At 45.6% G+C, this 25,097-nt stretch overlaps 1 protein-coding gene across 4 annotated transcripts in view; it reads left to right on the top strand.

Moving 5' to 3' along the window:
- Window positions 1-25,097, top strand: part of LOC142573015 (galactosylceramide sulfotransferase-like) — a 107,787-nt gene that overhangs the window by 64,444 nt on the left and 18,246 nt on the right. For all 4 annotated transcript variants that reach the window (XM_075682507.1, XM_075682508.1, XM_075682505.1 and 1 more), the window contains 2 exons: window positions 9,764-10,121; window positions 17,682-17,987. In XM_075682507.1, the coding sequence (XP_075538622.1) occupies window positions 9,764-10,121; window positions 17,682-17,987 (664 nt within the window). The remainder of the gene's footprint in view (window positions 1-9,763; window positions 10,122-17,681; window positions 17,988-25,097) is intronic.

The following is a 25,097-nucleotide window of genomic DNA, read 5'->3' as shown; positions in this document are numbered from 1 at the left end:
ATTCGCCGATGCTCCGAGCACCACCCACACCACTCTTGTGCTCGCTTCACGATGTACGACTGTCACCCGAGGCAGTTACGTCACATTGACTGCGCAGCCACAGGTTCCTGACGGTAACTATGTGCTTCGCCTCATCATCGACGTGCTTTTGAACCGGAACGTTGCTGTTCCGCATACGTTGATCATGGTTACTAATAACGACATCGTTCTACAGCTTCTGAATTTCAGCCTGTGCCCTCAAGTGATTCCGGCCGGCATGTTCTTCGCAAGCGTTTCTAGTGGGTCTGAATTTGACATTGAGAGTCTGAATGCCGAGAGGGGCTTATTAGCGCCAATTGCAGCTCACAGCACCGGTTCCTTAACTGATGACTTCGCGAAAAATATTGCACCTGACGTCACCTCTGTAGAGGCCACGGACATACGTCTCCTGCTTGAATCGCACAGTGACATCTTTGATTTAGGCGACAGGCCTTTAGGTCAAACATCTGTTCTTCACCACCGTATAAACACTGGAGACACCAATCCTATTCGTCGGCGTCCCTATCCGGTATCACATGCAGAACGTCGAGTCATCCCATCAGAAGTGGACAAAGTGCTCCGCAAATGGGTCATCGAGCCATCAGCCAGCCCCTTGTGCTTCGCCTGTCGTCCTCCTGAAAAAGAAAGATGGTGCCTGGCGTTCTTGCGTCGATTCATCATCATCATCAGCCTGGTTACGCCCACTGCAGGGCAAAGGCCTCTCCCATACTTTTCAAACCCCGGTCATGTACTAATTGTGGACATGTCGTCCCTGCAAACTTCTTAATCTCATCAGCCCACCTAGCTTTCTGCCGCCCCCTGCTACGCTTCCCTTCCCTTGGAATCTAGTCCGTAACCCCTAATGACAATGAGTCCCTCCTAATTACATGGCCTTCCCATGCCCCCCATTTCTTTTTCTTGATTTCAACTAAGATGTCATTAACTCGCGTTTGTTCCCTCACCCAATCTGCTCTTTTCTTATCCCTTAACGTTACACCCATCATTCTTCTTTCCATAGGTCGTTGCGTCGTCCTCAATTTAAGTAGAAGCCTTTTCGTAAGCCTCCAGGTTTCTGCACCGTAGGTGAGTAGTGGTAAGACACAGCTGTTATATACTTTTTTGGCTGGGTGCCAAAGGCACCCCAGCCCATTCTTATTCTTCTGATTATTTCCGTCTCATTATCCGGATCTGCCGTCACTACCTGCCCTAAGTAGATGTATTCCTTTACCACTTCCAGTGCCTCGCTACCTATTGTAAATTGCTGTTCTCTTCCGATACTGTTAAACCTTACTTTAGTTTTCTGCAGATTAATTTTTAGACCCACTCTTCTGCTTTGCCTCTCCAGGTCAGTGAGCATGCATTATGCAGCGTCGATTATCGCCCCTTAAACAAGATGCCGCGTAAAGAGGTCTACCCACTACCACGCATTGATGACGCCATTGACTGCTTGCACGGGGCTTAATACTTCTCGACCATCGATCTCCGATCCGGCTACTGGCAGATTTCAGTTGATGAAATGGTTCGCGAAAAGATAGCCTTCGTCACGCCGGATGACTTATTTCAGTTCAAAGTCATGCCCTTTGGCCTATGCAATGCTCCTGCGACGTTTAAACGTATGATTTACTTCCTTCTGTGAGGCTACAAATGGGCCACCCTTCCTTGTTACCTTGACGACGTTATTGTTTTTTCTCCCAAGTTTGGCAGCCACCTTAGCCGAGTCGCTGCAATTCTAGCGGTCTTCCGAAGAGCCAGCCTTCCACTCAACTCCACGAAGTGTCAATTCGGGCGCTGTCAGATTACCGTGTTGGGACACCTCGTTGATGCATCCGGTGGTTAACCAGATCCGGAAAAAGTTCGCGCCGCACGCAGTTTTTGTGTGCCGCGTTCTGCTTCTGGCGTGCTCTGCTTCCTCGGCCAGTGTTCTTACTTTCGCTGTTTCGTCAAATAATTAACTGACGTTGATTAGCCTCTAAGATATCTTTTAAAGGAGAACACGCCATTCTCATGGGGTCCGGAGCGGGCTCACGCGTTCGCCGTTCGTATCGGGTTTCTGACCACCCCTCCCATTCTTGCCGATTTTAATCCATCTGCGCTGACCGAAGTCCACAGTGACGTAAGCGGCCATGGCATCGGCGCTGTTCTCGCCCAATAACAGAGCGGTACCGAGTACTTGATAGCTCACGCCGGCCGCCTGCTGTCACCTACAGAGAGAAATTACCCCATCACTGATCGGGAGTATTTGGCTTGCGGCTGTGGCCAAGTTCCGGCCATATTTGTACGGTCGCACGTTTTCGGTCGTCACAGACCATCACGCACTCTCCTGGCTGTCTTCCCTTCGGGACCCGACTGGACGGCTTGGTCACTCGGCTTTGCGGCTGCAGGAATTTTCATTTAAGGTCCATTACAAGACTGGACGCCTCCACAAGGACGCTGACTGCGTCTCGTGTCACTCCCTGGATCCTCCCAATGCTGTTGCGCAGGATCCCGTGACCTGCGTGATGGCTTTGACGCGCGCTGAACAACAACGTGACGCATCCTCACAGGCCATCACCGCCGGAGTGCAATCTGTCCGCACCGACGGCACTTGTCGCTACTGATTACGTGACACGCTACGCGATAACAAAGGCGTTGCCGACTAGTTGAGCAACAGACGTCGCCGATTTTCTCCTCCACGACGTCATTCTCCCCCACGGCGCACGTCGACAGTTACTTACAGACCGCGCCCGCTCGTTCTTATCTCGAGTTGTCGACGACTTCCTCCGCTGTTGTGCCACGGAGCACAAGCTGTCTACCGCCTACCACCCACAAACGAATGGTCTTACGGAGCGTCTCAACTGAAATATCACAGAGATGCTGTCGATGTACGTCTCCAACGATCGCCGCGACTGGGACGCCACGCTAGCTTATGTGAAGTTGGCGTATAACTCGTCCCGACATGACACCGCAGGATATTCGCCCTTTTATCTCTTGTATGGTCGCAACCCCACATTGCCGTTTGACACAATCCTTCCTTCTGTGCCGCGTGTAGCAACTGACTACGTTCGTGAAGTCATCGATAGCGCTCACGTGGCACGTCCAACCATCCGATCTCGTTTATTAGCCTCGCTGTACATACAAAAAGAGGGTTATGATCGTTGTCATCGCGATGTTCACGCCACGTGCTTCGGTGCTCCTCTGGTCACCATGTCATCGAGTTGGCCTCTCCCAGAAGCTTCTTTACCGCTACACAGGCCCTTATGAAGTCCTGCGCCAAGTTAATGACGTAAATTATTAGATTTCGGTGCTACACTTTGACGCATCCTCAAGTCCGACGCCTGTTGACGTCGTGCACATTTTGCGGCTGCAGCTATTCTTCGCTCGCAATTCTTCGTCTATCATGTCTGAGACGGCGCTCCGCCACCCGGGGCTCCTGTTACGGAAGGAAGAAAGGACAGAGAGGAAGAAGATTGGAGAAGCTGGCTCTTGCTGGTGGTATGCCATCTTATCTATTCTGACTGACTTTGTATGTATATATATATATATATATATATATATATATTGTAAACGCTGTCTTCTACACTCCCAACATCCCCGTAGCAATATCTACTACTGGGTATAAGCTAATGGGCCAATAAATTTTCAATTCTTTAACGTCGTACATTAGCATGATGTTTGCATTCTTCCAGTTTTCTGGGACCTTTGCAGTTGGTAGACATTTCGTATAGAGCCGCTAGTTTTCCAAGCATTAGGTCTTATCGAGCTTTAGTTAAATCGATAGTCATTCCGTCTTCTCCTGCTGCTCTTCCTCGTTTCATGTGTTGCAAGGCCCTTCTAATCTCATCGATAGTTATAGGAGTTTTGTATCCTGTTTATTACTGTTTCTAATGGAGGTATTATGACTCCTCTGGGTACTGTACAGGTCAGTATAGAATTCTTCCGCTGTTTTTATTGTACCTTCGAGACTGTTGACTGTATTACCCTGCTTATCTTTGAGTGCATACATCTTGGCTTCTCCTATGCCAAGTTTTCTTATTATTTCAGGCTGCGTCCATTTTTTTCGGCTTCGTCTGTCTTTGTGACGTTATGGTTTCGAACATCGCCTATTTTGGCCTTGTTGATCAATTTTGACAGTTTTGCGAATTCTATCTTATCTCTTGAGTTGGACACTTTCATTCTTTATCGTTTCTTTATTAGGCACTTGGTTACTTGGGAGAGCTTGCCTACTAGTTGCCTTGCTGCCTTGCCTCCCACTTCCATTGCTGCTTCTGAAGCCAGCCCAGTTACGGTTTCATTCATTACCTCTATGTCATCTTCATCTCTCTGTGCTAAGGCTGCATATTTGTTTGCAAGTACCAGCCTGAATTTGTATTTATTACTATTGCTGCCTCTAGGTAGACCTCTTTCTTCTTGATCAATTTTACTCTTTCTCTCTTCAAACTGAAGTCAATCCTGGACCTCATTAGCCTATAATCGCTGCAATTTACCCTACCTATCACTTTTACAACTTGCACTACGCTGCGATCGGCATAAATTATGAAATCGGTTTCATTTCTTGTTATACCAGCAGGACTTTTCTACCTCCACTTTCTCTTGCTAAGCTTCCTCAAAAAGGTGCTCATTATTCGAAGCCTATTTCTTTCTGCGAATTCTACCAGCATCACCCTTCTAGTGTTCCTAGAATCGAAGGCGTAGTTGCAAATTGCTTCTTCACCAGCCTGCTTTTTCCCCACTTTTGCATTGAAGTCGCCCATTACTAGCGTATATTGAGTTTGCACTTTCTGTTCGCTTCTTCATAAAAGTGATCTACTTCCTCATCATCGTAACGGAATGTTGGAGCGTAGGCTTGCACTACCTTCAATCTATACCGCGTAATAAGTTTGATTACGATTACTGCAATTCCTTTGATTAATACTGTAGAATTGGTCAATGTTGCCCGCTATGTCCTTATGGAATATGAATCCTACCCCGTGTTGCTTCTCATCGGGCAGACATATATAGCAGAGGACATGGCTGTTATTCAAGAATATATAAGAATCACCAGTTCTTCTAATCTCACTAAGGCCGACGATATTCCAAACAATGTCTTGTGGTTCCTATAGGAGTACTGCTAAGCTAGTCTCACTCGACAGAGTTCGGCTGTTAAAGGTTTATAGGGTCAGTTTCCATTGGTGGCCTGTCCAAACCCAGAGAGTCTTAGCGCCCTCTGCTGCGTCACAGGTGTGAGCGCTATCTTGGTCAGGTGCTCCGCAGCTGCTGAAGACTAAGGGCCATGGGTTAATTAGAGGAATCATGGGGGAGGTAGAGGCCGAATACTGTACCAGGGAGGCCACTTCATCTTCTTGTGAGAAAGCGTCTTTGCTCAAGCTTAGTGGGCCTTTCTAATTTGGTTGTAGCGGGATTAGTTCGGCCCCACTTGCTCTCAGCATGTTTTGCCGGTTTCAGGCGTCCCTCCGAGCCTGCAGATCCGCATTACATTTATTATGGATTCATGCATGAATCTTATCGAGAAAAACAAAAACTGAGCACACACTTTCTGAGGCTGGCAGGGTCACTTGTAACTAACATCGCCAAGAGGAGGTCGAGCTTTTCGCGCAAACAGCGCACACTGAACACTTTCCGAAAAACAAAGTTAATATTGTCTGCTATGAATTCCCACCGTGCAGTATCTTGGAACGGGTTATGCGCATTCACTTCACGCAGCAAAGCCAAATCGTAGGTATGTGAAAAGTAAAGCCTCCCGATGGTCGCCTTTGACGGCGCCATTTTGCGAAACTCTTTTGTTTCGTGCTCTCCCGAACAAACGAGAACCACAAGAACATCACGCAATGCTCGCCACGTACGCGCGCAAGAATCGAATGCGTGCGTATGCGGCGGCCACATAGGCATGACGTACCGGTCGTGATGCGTTCTGCGCATGCGCACTTTGCGAAACGTAGCGATCTGACATATGTAAAGCCGTTGCGTACGCAACGTACGCAGTACTGAAACTCATTTATTGAGCTACGGGTGAATAAAAAAAGAATTGGGCTAATTTCCAGGTTCCCGATAGGCAGCTACGCAAGCTACTACGTAGAAATCAGAGATTTGAGTAGCTTTAGGGTTGATCCGTTTATTATGGGGGGGGGGCGCAACAAGACAGGTTCAAAATTAGGTTAACGCCAACATACGCCAAAGTGTGCAGTCGCATGAGGAACCGCATTGGTATCTATGATGCAGACACAATCAGAGTTGAATTATTTAGGCTAATAGAAATAATTTCAGATTATAATTTCTTAAGTAATAGTTATGAATATTTGCACCACTTATTGACGAGACTTGTTGGAGTGCCAGGTGACCTTGAGAAGCCACAATGATTGAATAAATTAATCAATCGGCATGTAGTCGCGAACTGCATGGTAGAATGAAAACAACAATCGTTAAAGGACAGCTCACGAAGCCACGTAGCGAATTTCGGTTATACGTTGTAGGTTGTTACGTGTCTAATAGGAAGCGTTCTGCCGCAATGTTTTTTTTAAGTAGGTTTAGTAATAGTCGAGATGGAAATATTTCAGCGCCACGGACACATGATTTCAGGAGGTGAGCTCCACCGCATAGCGAGACACTCTCTCCACTCTCCCCATCTAGCCTACGCAAGCGAAATTCTTTCGCTGGATTCTGCCATATTGCAGCTCGATGATCGCATGAACTATAGTCACGGGCCCCACCTTCATTTTATTTTCGCCTCGTTTGTTTGCGGAGCGCCGCACTTCAGTTGGCTGCGTCACGCGCAAGCTGTCGTGATTGTCTCGTTTCGCACAGCCCACAATTTTGCGCGTTCTGCACGAAGACACCTGACTAGCGGTATAAGCCAGTACTGCACGAACACTGAGTCAGATGCAAGAGGAACACAAAGCATGATCGCGCGCTGTAGCACAGTAGAAAATGACATAGTTTCGGTGTCTGCGCGCGCGACTGCACGACGTGGGAATATGCACGTGAAACGGAAGTACATCTCTCTTGCTTCGGCGCGAAGTAAAACAAAAGCACACAGGGATTCGGTTTCTGTCTTTTATTATTTCTCTAAACGTTAATCCGTCTTTTCAAGCAACTGATTACGCATATAACACATGTTGCCTTGAATAATTTTCAAGGTGACGTGTGAATAGGAGTAACGCGACAGTAACGCGTAAATACGTGTACATAAGCGCGCTAGCATGTGTATATGACCTTTCATTTGGAGCACGGCGGCCGGGAGGAGAAGGCGAAACGGCGTTCAGATTGAAATTTCAGATCTTTTCGCGGCGCGTAGCGAAGCAACATTTAGCAGACACGATCGTTAGCGCGTATTGCATGCTCTGAGCTTGTAAACTCAAAAAATATTAAGGATATCAGAGGGCCTATGGAACCCTGATGTCTGACGCCCAATTTTACACAGCAAAAGATAAGGTGAAGTTATTTACTTATGTATATTTGGGGATAGACAAAGTGACAAAACTGCTCCGCCAAGACAATGTTATAGCTGAGAGGAAGAGCTGGCGCCTTTAATATGTGGCGACCATTTCCTACATTGCCTTATGCTATAATGAAATCTAGAAACATGCAATCGGTTTGCTGATATTAATACTGGAATACAAATCAGTAGCGAGTTCCAATATCCAGGCAACGGATAATAACCAACCAAATGTGAGAAGCGATAACATTTTTGAAGCGCTTACGACACATAAAGCTACGTGAAATATGGCCATACTTGCAAGAAGCGTGACATTTGCCGTCTTTTAAGAAAGGGAGCTTTGCTGGCATATTCTCAGTTCAAGTGTAGTTTACCTGTTGTCAAGAATAGCTCAAACATACCATACAAATTCTGGCAGGATAGAATTTTAATGATACATATCGAAATCTATAGTTTATCTATGGTGCCAAGGCTTTTATTAAGATTTTAGAATTATTGATATGAACACCAGTCGTTGACGACACATTGATATTATGCATATGATTATCAGATTATCCATACTCAAGTAGTTATCTTGATGGATGACACATAGCAACGAAGTTAGGACAACACAGAAGTGTGCCGACCATGTCCAACACGAGACACACTTAGAATTGAAATACAGGAAGCGTAACATATCACATGTCTCCGAGGCCACATTATGGAGAAAAAGTAAATGTTCATCATAATTTGCAAATTAATGTCATCTCATGGATAATTAGTGCAACAAGGCAAGCGGTGTTTCACCACGAAGAATGTCGCTTGTGACTCGGTGTCGATAATGTCTTGTCATAATGTCGTCGATAATGTCTTGTGATAATGTCGGCGTCGATAAGGTCGCTTGTGACTCGGCGTCGACGCTTCTGGGAGACTGTTCAAGTCAACTGTTGCGCTGGTCGTCGCGCGGGCGTAGCGTAAGGCATTAATGCCGCGAATACCCTGACCACGCGCGGTGTTTCGGGTCCTAGATTTAGTTTAGACCTGACGGCACCAACCTGAGTGAATATTGCTCTATGGCCTTAATCAACGTCTGCCTTCATGTCACGGCACTAGATAAATTTTACGATCGCCGCTTGCCTCCTTCCTCTAGTATGTTCCATTCGAAAGCGCAAGCGCTTGATGATGCATCGTCATTGTCTTCGCGTTGTTGATTCGTCATGAAATAATTTAAAATTTCGCATAGTTTGCGTTCCAATCCATCCACTACCTTTCATACTGCTTAATTAAGCTGTTACGCTATAAAGAAGTTCAAAAGATAGCATTGAGTAATGTTCACTAATGCCCCAGTTCTGAAAAGTCATACCGAAGTTGACGTAGCAGAAAGCAATGTAGTTATCTGAACATCATCATCATCACATCACTTTAATACCTTAAAGACCTCGGTTAGGGGGTATCACATAAGGGGTGGGTTTACAGTCAGGGTGGGCAGTGAGGGTGTAACAGCCACCCTCACAGTAGTGAGGGTGACTGTTACATAATATCGCAGAATTGTAACAGGCTCCCAAGGTAACTATCATTACTAGGTGGTGCACTCTAAAGTTTCAAAGGTATACAAAGACACAACTAGTATGATTAATACTTTTTATAAATCAGCGGTACCTACCACAACTTTCTGTAACTCAACTCTTCGCGCAGTAACGTTGGCAAGGCGAAATATGCCAGTATCATTTATGTCTCCTATTTTAGACGAATTCTGTAAGTGCATCGTGCTAGCCCATATGCCACAGCGAAGAAGGAAGGGCAGGTTGCCTTACGTCTGACTAGACATTATGGATCAAAATGATAGACCATTAACCATGGCTTGGATTTCATGTCACGGCGTGTGAATTGTACACCTAATGTAGTGAGAAGCGAGCTGCTGCAACGAACACAGTTTCTGGTTAAGATTCACAATATCAGTTTCCTTTTTGGCGAAGGTTTGATGTAAACACTTATTACTACCACTATATGGTTCAATACTGCGCGATGTAATATGTGCACTGCACTCAACCGAAATGGATAATTACGAGAAAAAACTGAAACAATCTTGATTGATACGGTGGGCAACATGCGGACATGCTAAACCAAAATGAGATAGAGAAACAAGTTCTAAAGACGTTAACAAGAATACATAAATTTTAATTTTTGCAACGTGGCTAGTCTTCTAAGTTTATAATCCGCCCAGGCGAAGAAAAACTGAGCCTTTTCTTCCGTCCCGCTTTATATGTGATGATGCTTTGTGGGTTCTTCAGCATTGAGCCTTTTTTTTCTATTATTTTTATTTTAGTAGTGCTTAAATGCTTTCACTGGATGCTGCAGGTTGTTGCCTGTGCCTGGAGGTAAAATGCGCCGGTGTCCTACGGAAGAGCAGCGCAGTGTGTGCTTCTTGAAAACGCACAAGTGCGCCAGCTCGTCTGTGCAGAACATGCTGATGCGCTACGGCGAGAGCCACGGCCTCCGCTTCGTGCTTCCAAAGAGCGCGAACTACCTAGGTCATCCGCACCTCTTCAACCGTTCGATGGCGCCAGGCAAGCCGCCGTTCGACATGCTCGTGCACCACGCGAGATTCCACGAGACGGAGATGCGCGCTGTGCTGAGACAGCAGCCGCTCTTTGTCACCATCGTACGGGAACCGGCCGCGCTATTCGAGTCTCTGTACTCCTACTATGGCCTAAAGGTGCGTTCCAAAACAGATGGAAAGAATTCACAGATTATGCCTCACCATGATCAAACAAAAAAGGTAAACAGTTTCAATATGAAAAGTGTAAGGTCATGGCGCAAAGATAACTATTGTACACGAAATCAGAAAGCATTCGTTCCTCGTGCACTAACAACTTGTTCGCACAGACAAGCACTTAAACTCAGGAAACGTTCATTGTCTACAAAGACTAAAATGAAATGACCATCTTATAAACTTGGCGCTATAGCACAACAGGGCACATAATCCCTAAAATGAACTTTTTTGAGAATTTCAGATGTTACTATAAAACTTCATTTGAAATATTCCTTGACAATACACTATTATTCATTATTCTACAATATTATTGCAGAATAATGAGGATAAGTAAGGCTGGGAAATTGGAGAAACGAAGGAAAGTTCGAAGAAGGATTTAAATATGAAAATAAAAATGTTGTGCAGCCGTCACTAGCACCAGGGTCCTTCAATACTTCACTTTGTGAAAAGTATTGACGAACACCGGTGGCACTTAGCTCCAAAGGAATCCCAGGTCGGTTTTCCAGAGTAAAAAAGGGGCCGTGGACGCGCTCGGAGGCCTAGCATGATATCGTCACATTCCTGTGACTGTGATGGATACAGTAGCGACAACTGTTGATCAACTAACTGATTCTTACTTAGACGGACTTGCGTCCAGCAGAACAAGGAACACTCAGGTACAACGAGAGCTGGGAGCAAAGTCGGCGACCGTTGGAAATATCATCAGCGGGTCAAGGTGTGCTTTTATGCAATACTCGCCGAAGGTTCCAGCAGAATACCTGGTACAGGCGTGCCTTCCAAAAGTTACTGGAAAGCTTGCGTCGCGCCTACAGTCAGATTGCAAAATATTAAGTTAAAACAGACACAACAGATAGAATCAACCTTATCCTTCCTGTAAAATCCAAATTATGCAGTGGCGTCTTGCTCTGAGCGATAACACTGATTTGCTAGCGAGTGGAGTGCAGTCCCCGACAAAAAGATGAATGAGTACACGCTTGAATGCTCCCTCTTCTTAAAGCGTCGTCCCGATGCTACGAACAAGAGAACAAGAAACGAAAGCACATGAAGTAAGAATAACAACGACAGAAAGAATCAAACTGCCTGAATTTGTCAGCGCTTGTAGAACGGCCTAAGGCGCCGAACATGGGCAATTTTAGGTTGTGAGGGGCGCTGCTTTGACTGGGAATTGCAGTCTGCGCGACCACAGTCGAGTACGCCAATACGTCGGATGATATTATATGGTATAGGATAGCATCGAAAAATTTCTCGCTACGTCTGCGTCGCTGTATTCGGGTCCTCGCAGAAAAACCATATCCAGACGGGTACTCCATGGACCGTCATCAAATATCATAGTGCCGGCTGTTGGCCCTGTGTCGATTCTTGATGAGCGGCGGGGGAGCTGTCGGTCTTCTCCGGCGCGCTGGAGATAGGCGTCGACGCGTTCCGTTTGCAAGCCAACTTGAACGGCTGGACCTCCGTTGTTTTTTAACTGCCATGTTGTAAGCGACGACTACGTAAGCGACGGTGGTATCCATGTATTGTCGACGTATATACGTCGACGTATATTGTAACATGTGGGCGAGAGTTTCGTTAAGTTGTTCTCTACGACCATTTGTCCGGGGGTGGTAGGCAGTTGTCCTCATGTAGATTTGCTGGCTGTATTGCAGAATGGTTTGGAGATATCTCTACTGCAGAGGCCATTCCTCTGTCGCTGATAAAGAATTGAAGGCCACCATGTGGTAGTAGGATGTTCTCGACGAAGAATTTCGCCACTTCGGTTGAAATAACCTTTAGGAGGCCTCTTGTTTCAGCTAAGCGGTAAGGTAGTCCGTAGTCACAACGACCCATTCATTGCCGGATGTTGATGTTAGAAAATGCCAAATTAAGTTCATTCCGATCTGTTGGAATGGAAGAAAATAAAGCACAATTGAGTGTAGCGATCCTACTGACCTTGTTGGCGTTGTCTTGCGCCGCTGAGAGTCTGGGCATGCGTTGAGGTAACGAATAACATCAGTGGCCAGGCGCGGCCAGTAATACTTCTGAATCCTCGCAAGGGTACGGGAGGATCAAGGGTGCCCAGCAGTCGCATTGACATGAAGGGCATGTAGAACCTAAGGCCGTAGAGCTGAAGGCACAACGAGAAGGCAGCTGGCACGCACTCGCGAAATGTTCTTTGCAAAAACGCACTTTTGCAAGGAAAACAAAGAGAGTCCACGCCGAAATACCCTAGGGACATTGTCGGTCTTTATTGCTAAGTACTCCAATGGCTTCATAACGCCTGCTCTGCTCGTTGCTGTTCCGTGAAGTCGTCTGCAGTTATTCTTCATAAAACGGCGTCGTCGTCCCGTTCAAGGTCAATAGGTCAATAGGGGCGCACAACAGGCAGTGGGCATCAGAACGCTTCCATCCGAACTTATTGATTAGAACTAGAACTCTGAGGAAAAGTTTTGCCATGTGTACTTTTCCTTGGAGGGCGCCGCGAACATTTGCTTTGAGATCCGGCAGACCACTCTAACCTATGACCTCTTTAGAAGAACTTTCTGACGACATTTGCGAGCGTCGGTCGATGAGAGATAGCCGACCTACTACTGGAAGTCCGAGTATGACTGCCCAATGAGAACGTCGCTATCATCACGGCAGAGATGACGCGTCTTTTTCAACGCGCCAACCTGTTAATGTCCGAGGAGAAAACCTTCCGCTTCATTATGCCAGGCAGAAAGCAAGAACTGTTCGTCGGACTGATCCGAAACCCGCCGAAGACCGTAGCTGAATTCTTGGCAGAGGCGGGGACTATTGAGGAGACTCGAAATACGCTCTAGGCAATATAACCAGGAAATTCTCACGCAGCAGTGCCAAATCTAAGTACTGCGCAAGATGTCCCTTTCGTCGCATGCTCACGTAGCCTCGATCAGTGACATGGTCAGGTACTAATTTCAACGAGTACTGGAATTTTCTGAATTGCAGGTCGAGTAGTCGTATCGCGTGCTCGAAGTAATGATCGACATCGTAATCGGCCGCGGTCATAGGCCTGCTCGCCAGAGCTAGGATCCCTGAAACGCCTCAGTTTCGCCGTCCGCCACCACCGCCGCAGCCGCCATATCGCCCACCCATCGCCCAGCGCAACTACCCAGAACATTCAAAGTATGTCACATTGTAGCGACGGTGAATAACACAGTAGCGACCACCATGCGTCACGGAACTAACTCGTTATTGAGGAACTTGCGCCAAGTAAAACAAGCAAAGCTCAGGCCAAAGTCAAAGCAAAGTCGGCAATCTTCGAACCAAGCCCTTAGACATTATTGGTCGAAGATTTCAACGTAACGGCTTGTCACCACGTGTCTTCCAGAAAGTGAGATATTTGTGAAATAAAAGATTAATCGCGACATAATTCATTTGAAGCGTAGAATAAAAATGCTTAGGAAAAGCACAAAACTCATCTACCCGAGTTTGGTGAACTTATACAGAACCTCTCCACGAGATTGAATACAGCCAGGCAAAACTTTTTCAATAATCAATTTGCTGATTTTGTTAAATCTGAGCCGAAGAAATTGTGGCGGTATTTAGATGAAAGAAATGACGGGATAGACAAAAGTCAATAATGATCTCATTACATAACCCAGGGTTATCAGTGATACCCTTAATAATTATTGTCAGTCAGTTTTCACAGAGACCTATAACAATGGGCCTACCGAGAGCTTTCCTGACTCAGGGTGTGATTTAATAATAACGCGGGAGCGTGTAATGAACAAGTTGCTTAAATTGAGCGATAAAATTCTGTAGGGCCAGACGGAATCCCCAGTGCATTTCTTAGACGTTACGCTAAGCAGCTATCACAACCATTAGCTAAGCTTTTTAGCCTGTCTATTTCTACTGTGGAGCTTTAGGCTGATTGGCTTAAACCTAGGGTTCTTCCGACACATAAAAAAGAAGATCGGTTACTGGTTTCGAACTACAGGCCAGTTCCTATTACATGTTCCTGCTGTAAACTTCTTGAACATGTGGTCGCTAATGATAAAAAGAAATTTTTATCACATAAAAAAGTTCTGACGGGCCATGTTTCCGTAAAGGATTATCCACAATCACACAGCAAATCACGACTGTGCGCGATTTTTTGAGAGTTTTTGGATTTAGCAGGACAGGTTGACGTACTGTTTCTAGACTTCTGCAAGGCATTCGACAAACTGCCTCAAAGAAAGTTGTTGTACAAACTGCAGCGGCTTCCAGGGTTTATTGTTCAGTAGATAACTGCTTACCTCTGTAATCGTGCACAGTCAGTTCTGCATGCTGCATGTCAGTTCTGGTGTTCCCCAGAGAAGTGTCCTGGGTCCTCTAATATTTATAATCTATGTCAGTTACTTGGTCGGTGCTGTGCCCCAGGATGTAATCATTAGATTTTTTACGGATGATTGTATTTTGTTCAAAAAATATCCTCTACAGCCGATCAGAATGTATTGCAGACCGCTCTTAGGTCCATTAATGATTAGAGTAGTAAGGGAGGGAAGGGGGGGGTGCTGAATTTTTGAAAAAAGCTGTGTTGTTACGCATTAGGGCGAAGAAACATCCCGTCCCTACTCCCTACAACCTCCGTGATAATCTAGAGGTAAAAGTACATAAACATAAATATTTAGGCATTGCTCTCAGTAGCAACCTTACTTGGACACCGCACACAATAGATAGCTGCACTAAAGCGCTTCGCAAATTATGGTTTTTGAAAGGAAGTAGAAGGTGCTCCCCCTAGCCTAAAACTTTGGCTTACAAATATTTCATCCTGTCTAAACTTGAATATGCTGCCGTCACATCTGATCCTTTTACAAAACAGGATATTATGCTTCTTGAAAAGGTACAACGTATGGCAATCAGATTTTTTTAACAAGTATCAAAGACTCGACTCACCTAGTGCAATAATGCGATTACATAGCATTCCTTTGTTGGAAACAAGAAGAAAGGGGAGTCGTTAAATTTTTTTTTACAATATTATCGCGGGATAAATAACACTAAATGTAGCGTGCTGTCTCCAACGTGTCACTGCTAGGATAACCCGTCGTAAGCATAATCAATCATTAGCACCAATGTTTGCACGAACTAACGCTCACAACCACAGTTTTCTTTTCCCAGAACAGTTAAAGACTGGAACTCACTGCCTCAGGAGGTTTTCGCAGCTGAGAATTTTGCTACATCATCGGAAAATTATCTCTTCGGCGTTTAGCGTTCGAATGTATTGTACTCTTATTGTTGTTGTTTCACGGACATGCTGTTCTTTTTAGCGTACTGATGAGTGTTTAAAGCAACGAATTTATTTTTTTGCTGTTCTTGCTGTTACAATTTCCTTTATGTTTCTTTTGTCCGTCCTGCTTGGACCAAAATGTTCGCCCGCAGTATGTTTAAATAAATAGAAATGAAAGAAAATAAACGTTATACACAATTCGCGCCGCATACAATGAGATCACACAAGGTTCATTGGTAACAGGTAGGATCAACGATAACCTTCGAAACAGTTCCAAATAATGGAGGCGCATATTGCGCTGAGCAATAGCTTTAAGCTCTTAGCGGGTGAAATGCGGTCCCCAGGAAAAGGTAAATAAGTACGTGTGTCTATATTCACGAGCGATGTTGCTTTGCCATTTTCCGGTGTTCGAATTGAGCGGTACACCAGTGCCAGTAGTACTAAAAGGAGGCGAGCAAAACAGAGGGCCAATTCTGTAAAGCTCAACACCGCTTGTACGCCCACTTTCGAATGGCTGCTTTTCGGTTCCACGAACCCGTATCAACTATCGGAGCTTCTCGTCATCGTAGCTATCTTGATTTATTAAATAATTTGGATACTGCTGGTATCAATTGAGAGCATAATAAGTGGGGCTACAATAATAAAGGAAGGCAGTAACCTAAGACAAAGAGTGTACCATCATATCAAATCCAGTCCACTGAACTAAAAAGGAAAATAATGAAAAATTCCACAACGTTATCAAGCTATCGTTACCGACTTCGTGTTCAAGAAAGCTGTCACCAACTTTCTTTATACTGGCAAAGTTTTTTTTTCGGAAAGAACCATGTGTGAACAGATTGTGCACGCATCGCGATCACCGTTGTACTTGCTCAAGTATGCACATGAGCACCAGCGATTTAACTCGAATCTGCAGCTGCCGTCAGACTTCACCTGAACACTAAATACACTTGTGTAGCATGTGTGGTTTTTGTTTCTTTTCTTTTTTTTTTGAGGTGCACTAACTTTTAAAAATTGTCTGTGGCAGATAGCACAATGCTAATCTTTTATCTAAATTACTCGATGAGCCGATCAACATTTCTACGAGAAATAATAATATCTCATCGATGAAATAACAAAAGTAGGTTAGTGAAAGTTTTCATTATTTACTTAATGGCACTTATTTCTTTATATGTATCGTAGCTAGTTAGTACGGAAGGCATGTCGACTTGAAACGAGTTCTGATAGTGGCACCGGCTTCGAGATATACGCCGTCAAAGTTGCGCCAAGAATGCACTCTTGTGCCACTTAGTTTCTTTAGAAAATGCTATTTTGTACATTGCAGCAGGAAAGTAACTGGAACACCAATATATTTCGTTGGACACGTTGAAAATTAATATCTGAAGACTGGTACAGTCCTGAGAATCATTTCTTAATGAAAATGTCTCGCAGGCTTAGTAGCTGGCATTCTTGTATTGAAAGATGTGCCGTAAAGTAAATAAATTAAACGATACTGAATTACGAAGGAACAGCGCCAACGAAGAAGATCACAAGTGGGGAGAACGACACAGGACAAGCGCCATCCTGTGTCGTTCTCCCCACTTGTGATCGTCTTCGTTGGCGCTGTTCCTTCGTAATTCAAGTATGCACCATCTAGCCCAAATGAATGCTGTCCGAAACGATACTGAGCCTAATTATGTTAAATATTCAATTAGGCGTTCTGACTCCTCGTAGAAGTAATGGCCGCCTCAACGAGAAAATTACATCAAGGTGAGAATTCTGCTATTTGTCACAGCCATTTTCTTTTTAAGGTTGGTGCAGCTAGAAAAAATAAACTCTATAATGGCTTTAGTTTGGCCATCGCGAAGTGTTAGGAGCGATTATGAGAAGCACTGGAGGAAGTCAGTCTCACCAGATATCTGCAACAGGCTCTCCTAGAGACTCAATGCAGTGCCTCAGGTATGTTAGGGTTATGTATGACACCGACTCTTGTGATACATTCAGTCAAATTAAATGCGACTACCAATCACTGTGCTAACCAATGGCATTGTTTTGGAGTATTGCTTAGCTCTACAGCGTACCACTTTGCCTTATAAAGATTTACATAATTCACCCCTACTGTACTGTTTTCATTTTTTAAGATTGCTGCAACATTAAAAATTTTTACGTTGCATATGAACGCATAATTCAAGACATTCATCTGACGTCCGATAATACACATGAAATGCTCCGTGTGCTAAACTCTTCCAAGAGCAACACGTTCTTGCTTGAAAAACCGAAGTTGTTGACAGCAGGAAACAATTTTTCTTTTGCGGATATCACAGAGGAAGACCAACATGAGTCTGGAGCAATTTGCCAGCACTGCCTCGGCGAACCGCTCAGTGATGGGCCTGCTGGACCGAAGCCGCACCCGGAGCAAGCTGGGCTTCAACCAAATGAGCTTCGACTTGGGAATGGCGCCGGCGCAATTCGGCAATGCTTCCGCAGTGCGTCGCTTTGTTGAGCAACTTGTCGCAACGTTCGACCTGGTCATGGTGGCTGAGCGCATCAACGAGTCCCTGGTCCTGCTCAAGGACCTGCTATGCTGGCACACAGACGACGTCGTGGTCTTCAAACTTAACGCCCGGCAGGTGACCTTCCAAGACCTTGCTACAGCTGCCATACAGTTGGGCTCTCATTACCATACCCGAGTGCCTAAAGTGCAGCAGTCCTTCACTTGCCTTTTACGCTTACCCTGTATCAGTTGAGTGCGAAGATGAGCACTCATCGAATAGGCGCGATGATACTGGAGTAGAGATGTAAAAAAAGACACGCCTGGAAGTGTTACAGAACAAATCAAACAAATAACAGTGGGCGGGGGGGAGAGGGGGAAAGCGAGGCAACATAGGGATTATCAATGGTGATGCAGCACCTGCCCTTATAATTCGTCTTCAGCATACGAGACATCGTCGCCATTAGATAAATTTTATTCACCAGAGCTCTGTGCTCCTCCTGCTGGCCCACTGTCCGCTTTTGCAGGAGTCGCAACATGTAGCCAATAACGTTACAATGTATTAGCTGGGAAATAGTAGCATTCTGTACATTTTCTTCTACTTCTAGACGGTAATGCAGATAAGACAGGTGCGTGATGCAGCTCTCCAGCATGCCGCATGCAGTGTGCGGACCAGAGCGCCGATTTGGGAAGAAATTTCCGAGATAACTGAGTATTATGCCATAAGAAACGTTTTTAAATGACATTACAATACTACAAAATGAAGCATAACTTCACGGTCATCACATGCACAACTCGGTATGCCACATTATGATAGCTGTGATTTCAGAAGTAATGGGGATATGCGAATTTTTCTGCATAAATAATTTATGGTTGAACTATAGCAAGGCTCACAGGTAGCCGCATGCATTTCTGTGCAGTTTTAGAGCGCAGCTCTTAGGCGCCAGTTACTGCGTTGCGCGTCGGCCCTCGGCGCAGTGAAGGATGTAAGAGCGAACACGAAGAGCAGCGGGGGATGAAAGATGGCGGTAGCGGAAAGAGTGCGAGGAGGAAAGCAGAAAAGGACGGTGCAGCGGAACGATGAAGCGGCGGAATGCGTAGGAGGAGGGTGAGGCTATAGCTTCAAAAGAAAAGCGTGTTGCCGTGCAAGACTGGCTCTGCGGCGACGACAGCGACGAGATGGCGCCAGAGTAGCGCGCCGTAATCTGTTCTGCAATGGCATGCTGCGAGCCCGTCCATTGATGCCATATAGGGAATCAAAATGCTGCATGAGTGGAAGTCTGTCGGCGGCGGCTGCTGTGAATCGCGGTCATTTGTCACCTACGTGCCTCTCGTGGTCTCCCGATTAGCGACAGGGTCACGCACACTTCTCTCTGTTTGCAATGTGGCGGACGACACAGATTGTCTGCATCATCCCATATATCGCGAAATCAACACGTGTACAGATATGCGCTGAAATTTTGCATTAGAGAGTATCGTCATCGTCGGTGAATTTTTTAGTATGTTTTGCACAATTTGAAAACCACGTTATACTCAGTTTTTGTGTGCTTGTGAGCAGTCTGACTTTGGCACGTTCGACTGAATTAAGACTTTCAAAAAGTGTATAATCTTGCTATTCGCAAAAATTCGGTTTTAAAAAGAACCATGAAAACAGGTTTTTAAGTTCGGTATAGAAAAGATAGTATTCCCGGTGGTTGAGTTTGGAGGAAAAGTACTTACTGAGACAAATGAATCAATCTAAGGTGTTCAAACCAGGGTACCAGAACACTAGGAGTATTGGGGTAATAAAAAATACCCTGCTACAGAGGTTGCGTCATCTTCAGCCTGCCACCAAGAACAAAGAAGAAACTTACTACGTACCTAGTATGCCTCATGAAACAAAGTGAAATCGAGTTCTGAGTAAGTATTCTTTAAGGCCATAATTAGGTCTGAACTCTTTGCCGCGCTGCACACAATGAATACCACACGTTTTAATCGAAGAGATGTCACATAGAGTTCTCTAGAAACACTGAAAACTAATTCTAATATTGGACGTGCATTGACTTCAAACATATCCTGAACAAAATTTTTACAACAGCTGGAAATTTTTGTGAACAGATAACTTCGCACTCAATTTACCATAAAATTCCTGAAATCTTTCACAAAATATAGAATCCGTGGCACTTAATATTATCTCAGGACAAGGAACTCAATAAAAACCTTCTACATTTTGCCTAGAAACCCTAACTAATCTGACCTATCCATATATACGAAATACGCGTATCACGAAGGTGACTTCTTTGGGTCGCCAGAAACATTGTGGGAACCACGTATAACGCAGGAAAATAGAGGCAATAGAGAGAGATAGCGTAAACTTTATTTTCAAATCAATGAGATTGAAGTCGGCGTCTATTTAGTGGGTCTGGGCACCCGCCGCAGACACGGTTCCGAGACCTTGTCTCGAAGCGGCTTCCTTGGCTCGCTGGATGACCCAGAGTTTTGCTGTCAGGTTCGAGATGAGCAGTGCGGTCTTCAAGCGCGATCCAACACAGATTAGTTGGGGTTTCTAGGCAAAAAGTAGAAGGTTTTTATTGAGTTCCTTGTCCTGAGATAATATGTGCCACGGATTCTATATTTTGTGAAAGATTTCAGGAATTTTATGGTAAATTGAGTGCGAAGTCATCTGTGGAAGAGACGGAGGGGTCGGCACTGCCTGATTTGTTTGTTAATTCCTGACACTCCCATAACATGTGATTAAGTGTGACAACCTCGCGACACGATGTGCATCTGTTTGTAGTGTACATGTCTAGATACATGGCGTGCATGAGTCTGGGGTTTCTGTAAGGATGGGTTTGTAATTGCCTGAAGCGTACTTCTTGCATCCTGTCTAACCTGACGTGAGGGAATGGGTATGCGCGTCTTTGTAACCGGTAGTGTGTCGTGTTATCGTGGAACCTGGTCATACGATCCTCCCACGCTTAGATTTTTGCAGTACCTGGCGGGGCTCTTGCTCCGATGATGCTCGGTGAGTGAGGCCTCGAGCAACGCGGAGAGCCGCTTCGTTGGGGAAGCTCAATCCAGCGTGTGCCGGGATCCATAGCAAATGCCTTCGGTTATCGAAGTCAGCCTCTCCCTAGTGTATGGCATGTCGCTGGAGTATCTGATATGCCTCTCGTGAGATGTGCCCATTTGCAAAATTGCGAATTGCCGTTTGCGAATCGTCGATCACATATGTAGCTTCGGTTTGTGTGAGGGCCAGTGCTATGGCTACTTCCTCTGACACTTCAGCATGTGCCGTGTGCACGGTGACGCTCGTGAGGTGGTTGCCTCGGTGGCTAGTAACTGCCGCGAGGAAACTATCCCTGTATCGATAACGGGGTGCGTTGGTGAAGACCGCCTTCTTGTTGTTGGAGGCAATTGAGCAGTTCACTAATTACTTCAAACGCTGATATTTCAGCCAAGTATTTTAATCGCTCGCCACATATTACAATTACAATGCCCCCGTATTCCTGCCCCTCGCTTTTCCCCAAGCGCGAATTTGTGGTATGTACTTTTCTCTAGGGAGACTTCGAAAGGGAAGCATAGGGGATAACGGCCGCGTTGAAGCAATTTTTTTTAGGACGGCTTTATTTTAACGAGTGACACTTACGCTCTGAAGAATATTGAGCATGCGGTTTCTCTCTATTTACTAAATTCGGTGTTAGTGAAAGTTAGTCTACTCCCAGGAAAGCGCACTAATTTCTGTGCCTTTGATAACACGCCACACGCCTCGGAGCACTAGCCTACGCAATTCACCCCAAAGATCAACCCACGCACTTTGAACTTCAATTACAGATCACCCATAACATTGCGCTTCTTTCCCTAGATTATAAAGGAGGCGCCTATCTTAGTTATCTAGAGTTACCGAGGATATTAACCGCTATGTATTGTGATGTATGAATAGAACGAACAAACGGGTATTTAGGAATTAATTAGAACAAGCATACTTCAGCCATAAATGTCAAACCTTCTCCATAAGTCAGCGCTAATTAACATGGCTCCCAGTACATAATAACTCGGTGTCACGTAGTCTTATCATAGGGCTCTCCGACACATTGCGGATAACACTGGTGTAGCACCTGCTGCCACTTTCTTATGAAACGTTTCTGCAACGGGGCTTTGTCATCTTTTATTCAGCTTTTATTTAACACGTGTAATTATAACATTTCTTTTTCGCATCACCCTCAACCAACCCACCCAACGGTCACCTTTGGTATAGTAATGTTTCTAACAGCAGCAGAAACAATGTCCATATCGTATCGCCGTCGTCGGTTTGTTTCTGTTGTGCCAGACACAAATGGGCGGTACATACAGAATTTCTGGCCTTACATAAAGATATTGGTCTACCTCGAAACGCCATCTAGATTCCAAACTATACCACGCGACCAAATATTCGTTAAATTCTTTCCGTAACGAAGATTCCTGCAGTGCCTGAAATGTGCATTTTATTGTGCGCCTCCTCCTTAGGTACCATTCTTCATCAGCTTTTACAACCACTCCTCGAGTATAATTTCCGTTTTTTTTGCTAAAAAATGAATATGTCGTTTCTAAACCTTGAATCTCCAAACTTATCTTTAGTAAGAATATACGTTTGTGAGCGAGCACTCCGTTGCGCGCCATTTATGATAGCAAACAACAGGACAACGAGACGAAGACTGCGTGGAAAAAATATATTCTGGAATTCTTATAAGCCGGAGCTCTTGTGCCGAATTCAAAACTGATTATGAAACTCGCCGTAGCGGGGTAGTCCGCTTAAATTTGCCTACCTGGGTTTCTAACCGTCTACCGATTACGTAACACACGAGTGTTTTGCCCCTTCGCTGGCATCAGATTAAAGCCACCGCGGTCGTGAACGAACGCGTGAGCTCATAAGAGCAATACCGTAGCCACTGAGATAATACAGTGAATGGCTCGGTAAATTCAAAGAGTGCGAGGCCTGGGTGTTTCTTAAGAAAGGTTATTTTAGCTGATTTTACGCGGCGTTTGTGTATCTGGCACATTGCTAACCCTAACCACTCCTAGAGAAAAACGATCGTCTACGCCAGAGGTGGATGCCATATGACAATGAAAGTGGAATCAGATAACGTATGAATATTCAGTCAGTAACTAAGGATATAACCAAAAAAGTTCCGATGATTACGATACTCCCTAATGCGAAATTTGAGCGCAGCTCTTTAGGTGTTTCGAATTCCACCAGTAGTATTGCTCATCATTCAGAAATAAAGCGTGAATACGGAAGCGCGTGGGTCGGGCGGAGGGCAGTCCTCTAGCAGCGGCGGCGCAGGTGAAGTAGCGCACGCGCAGTTGGTCCAAATGCAACGCCAGACTTTCATATCGGTGGACGCATCGTCGCATGCCCTAATAATGACGTAATTTGCGAGTGGTTGGTGGCGCACGCTAGTATAGCGCCATATTGCAACGGGGTGCTGCCGTGCAGCAAGTCTTCAGCCAAACTGGGCTTGCCCCCACACCTTTTCGTCATACTCTCCTCCTCCTGTTTTGGTCTTGTGCTTTCTTCGCTATCGCCATCTTTCATCCTCCACTGCGCTCCGCTCATTCCTTTTTGCGGTTACGCCGAAACTGAGGCGGGCGCTCAACTCAGCAAGGGGCGACTGAGAGCTGCGCTTTATAATGAGTTGAAAGTAGTAGAATGGTGAACCACTGGCCACGCCAGTGCGTCGCCCTAGTATTGGGCATGTATTTTGAAACGTCACAGTTTCGGCCAGAAGGCGAATCATCGATTCCGATAGCAAATTATTAGACATCTTTACGAAGCTAGGATAATTAATTGGTCGTGTAAACTTCTAAACATTCGTTAACGGACTAAGTTAACAAGCATGGTGTCACGCGCGCGCAGGGCCAAATGAGCATATATAAGTCGATGACCGCGGAAACTCACTGTCGATACGCTGGAATTAGGAAGCAGGTCAGCAGCAGCAAGCGAATTGACCTTGGTGGTGCCTCTCGCTTCATCGCGAACTAAGCGTCGAGAACATAGCGCAGAAAAAATTTTGAGCCCTCCGCGCACCTAGACTCTGCACTCACCGCAGTTCGCTTTGAACATATGGCCTCTGCGGCCCCGTCATACGCAGCAGCCACCAGAATATAACTCCCTCTCCATCCTCCCGGCAACTTGCGCGCCACTGAAGATCGCTTTCAACAATGGCCCGCTCGGCGCGGCCGCGTCATACGCAGCAGCCATCGTAGTAGGAAACACCCCTCATTTTTCCTCTCCTCAAGGAGTCTTCCGCGCGACAGCGCGCTTCTTGCTCGCTTTCCTTCCTTGCACGCGCCGAGATTGTTCCGCCATCGACGGTTCACCATCGTATGCTCTCACTGGCATATGCAGCATACGATGCGCCGCGACAATTTTATCGTCATTGGTCTTTACACAGAACATCACGGCGGTGGCAGAAATGCGTCATGAGTGTCCATATGAGCGTTCGCGCAATAAGAGCCGTAACCACTCGGGGCACCTGGAAAGCGCAACGAGAGAACAGTGGCGAGGGGTGCGTTGCCGAGTGTCACCCGCTGACAAAAAAAAAGCGTCAAGCAAACATCGCGCTGAGCCAGCGCATCTGCGCGCGCAAAACGCTGAGAATTGTTCCCTCCCTTGCGGTACGCACAGAGGTACATACACACTGACCAAAGTTGGCATGTGGTTAATTGCAGAGCGGAATATACCCTGTGCATTCATTGCGCAGCTGGCTGAGGCTTTGGCGAAAGAGACATTCATATAAATGCGACCCAAACAGTGCATTTTTCGTTCAGCCTACTCAAGCGCCGTGTTATTGTTCTTGAGGAGAAAGTCTGACGGGGCTTCGATTCTGCTCCGCGTCGAAGAAACCTAAGAAATCATTTTCCTCATTGTAGAGCCGCACACACCTAATGGTACAAACCCGGTGCTCCAAGTCGGCTTCAAACACTTTATTGGACATCGGTACATAGCCCGCCACGCGTCTGCAGTGACCCATATAGGTGTGAGATAGGTTCGTTGAAGTGCAGCACATATGTGCACGTTGCTCCATACTGAGCCAAACAAGCTTTATTTATTTTGTTTATTTGTTTCAAAATACTTTCTGTCCTAGCAGGAGAGGTTTAAATCAAGTGCAATGACAAAGATTTAACAAATGAATCTACATTTGCACAAACAACAACAGATGCTGGCAGACAATTGCACTCTTCAATTGTGAGCGGAAAAAAAGTTCGTGCCAGTGTTGGTTTGAACCCT

Source organism: Dermacentor variabilis, chromosome 2 (assembly GCF_050947875.1).
Source record: "Dermacentor variabilis isolate Ectoservices chromosome 2, ASM5094787v1, whole genome shotgun sequence".
NCBI lineage: Eukaryota > Metazoa > Arthropoda > Arachnida > Ixodida > Ixodidae > Dermacentor > Dermacentor variabilis.
The sequence above is the reverse complement of the archived record's forward strand: the minus strand, read 5'-3'. Positions and strand labels throughout refer to the sequence as shown.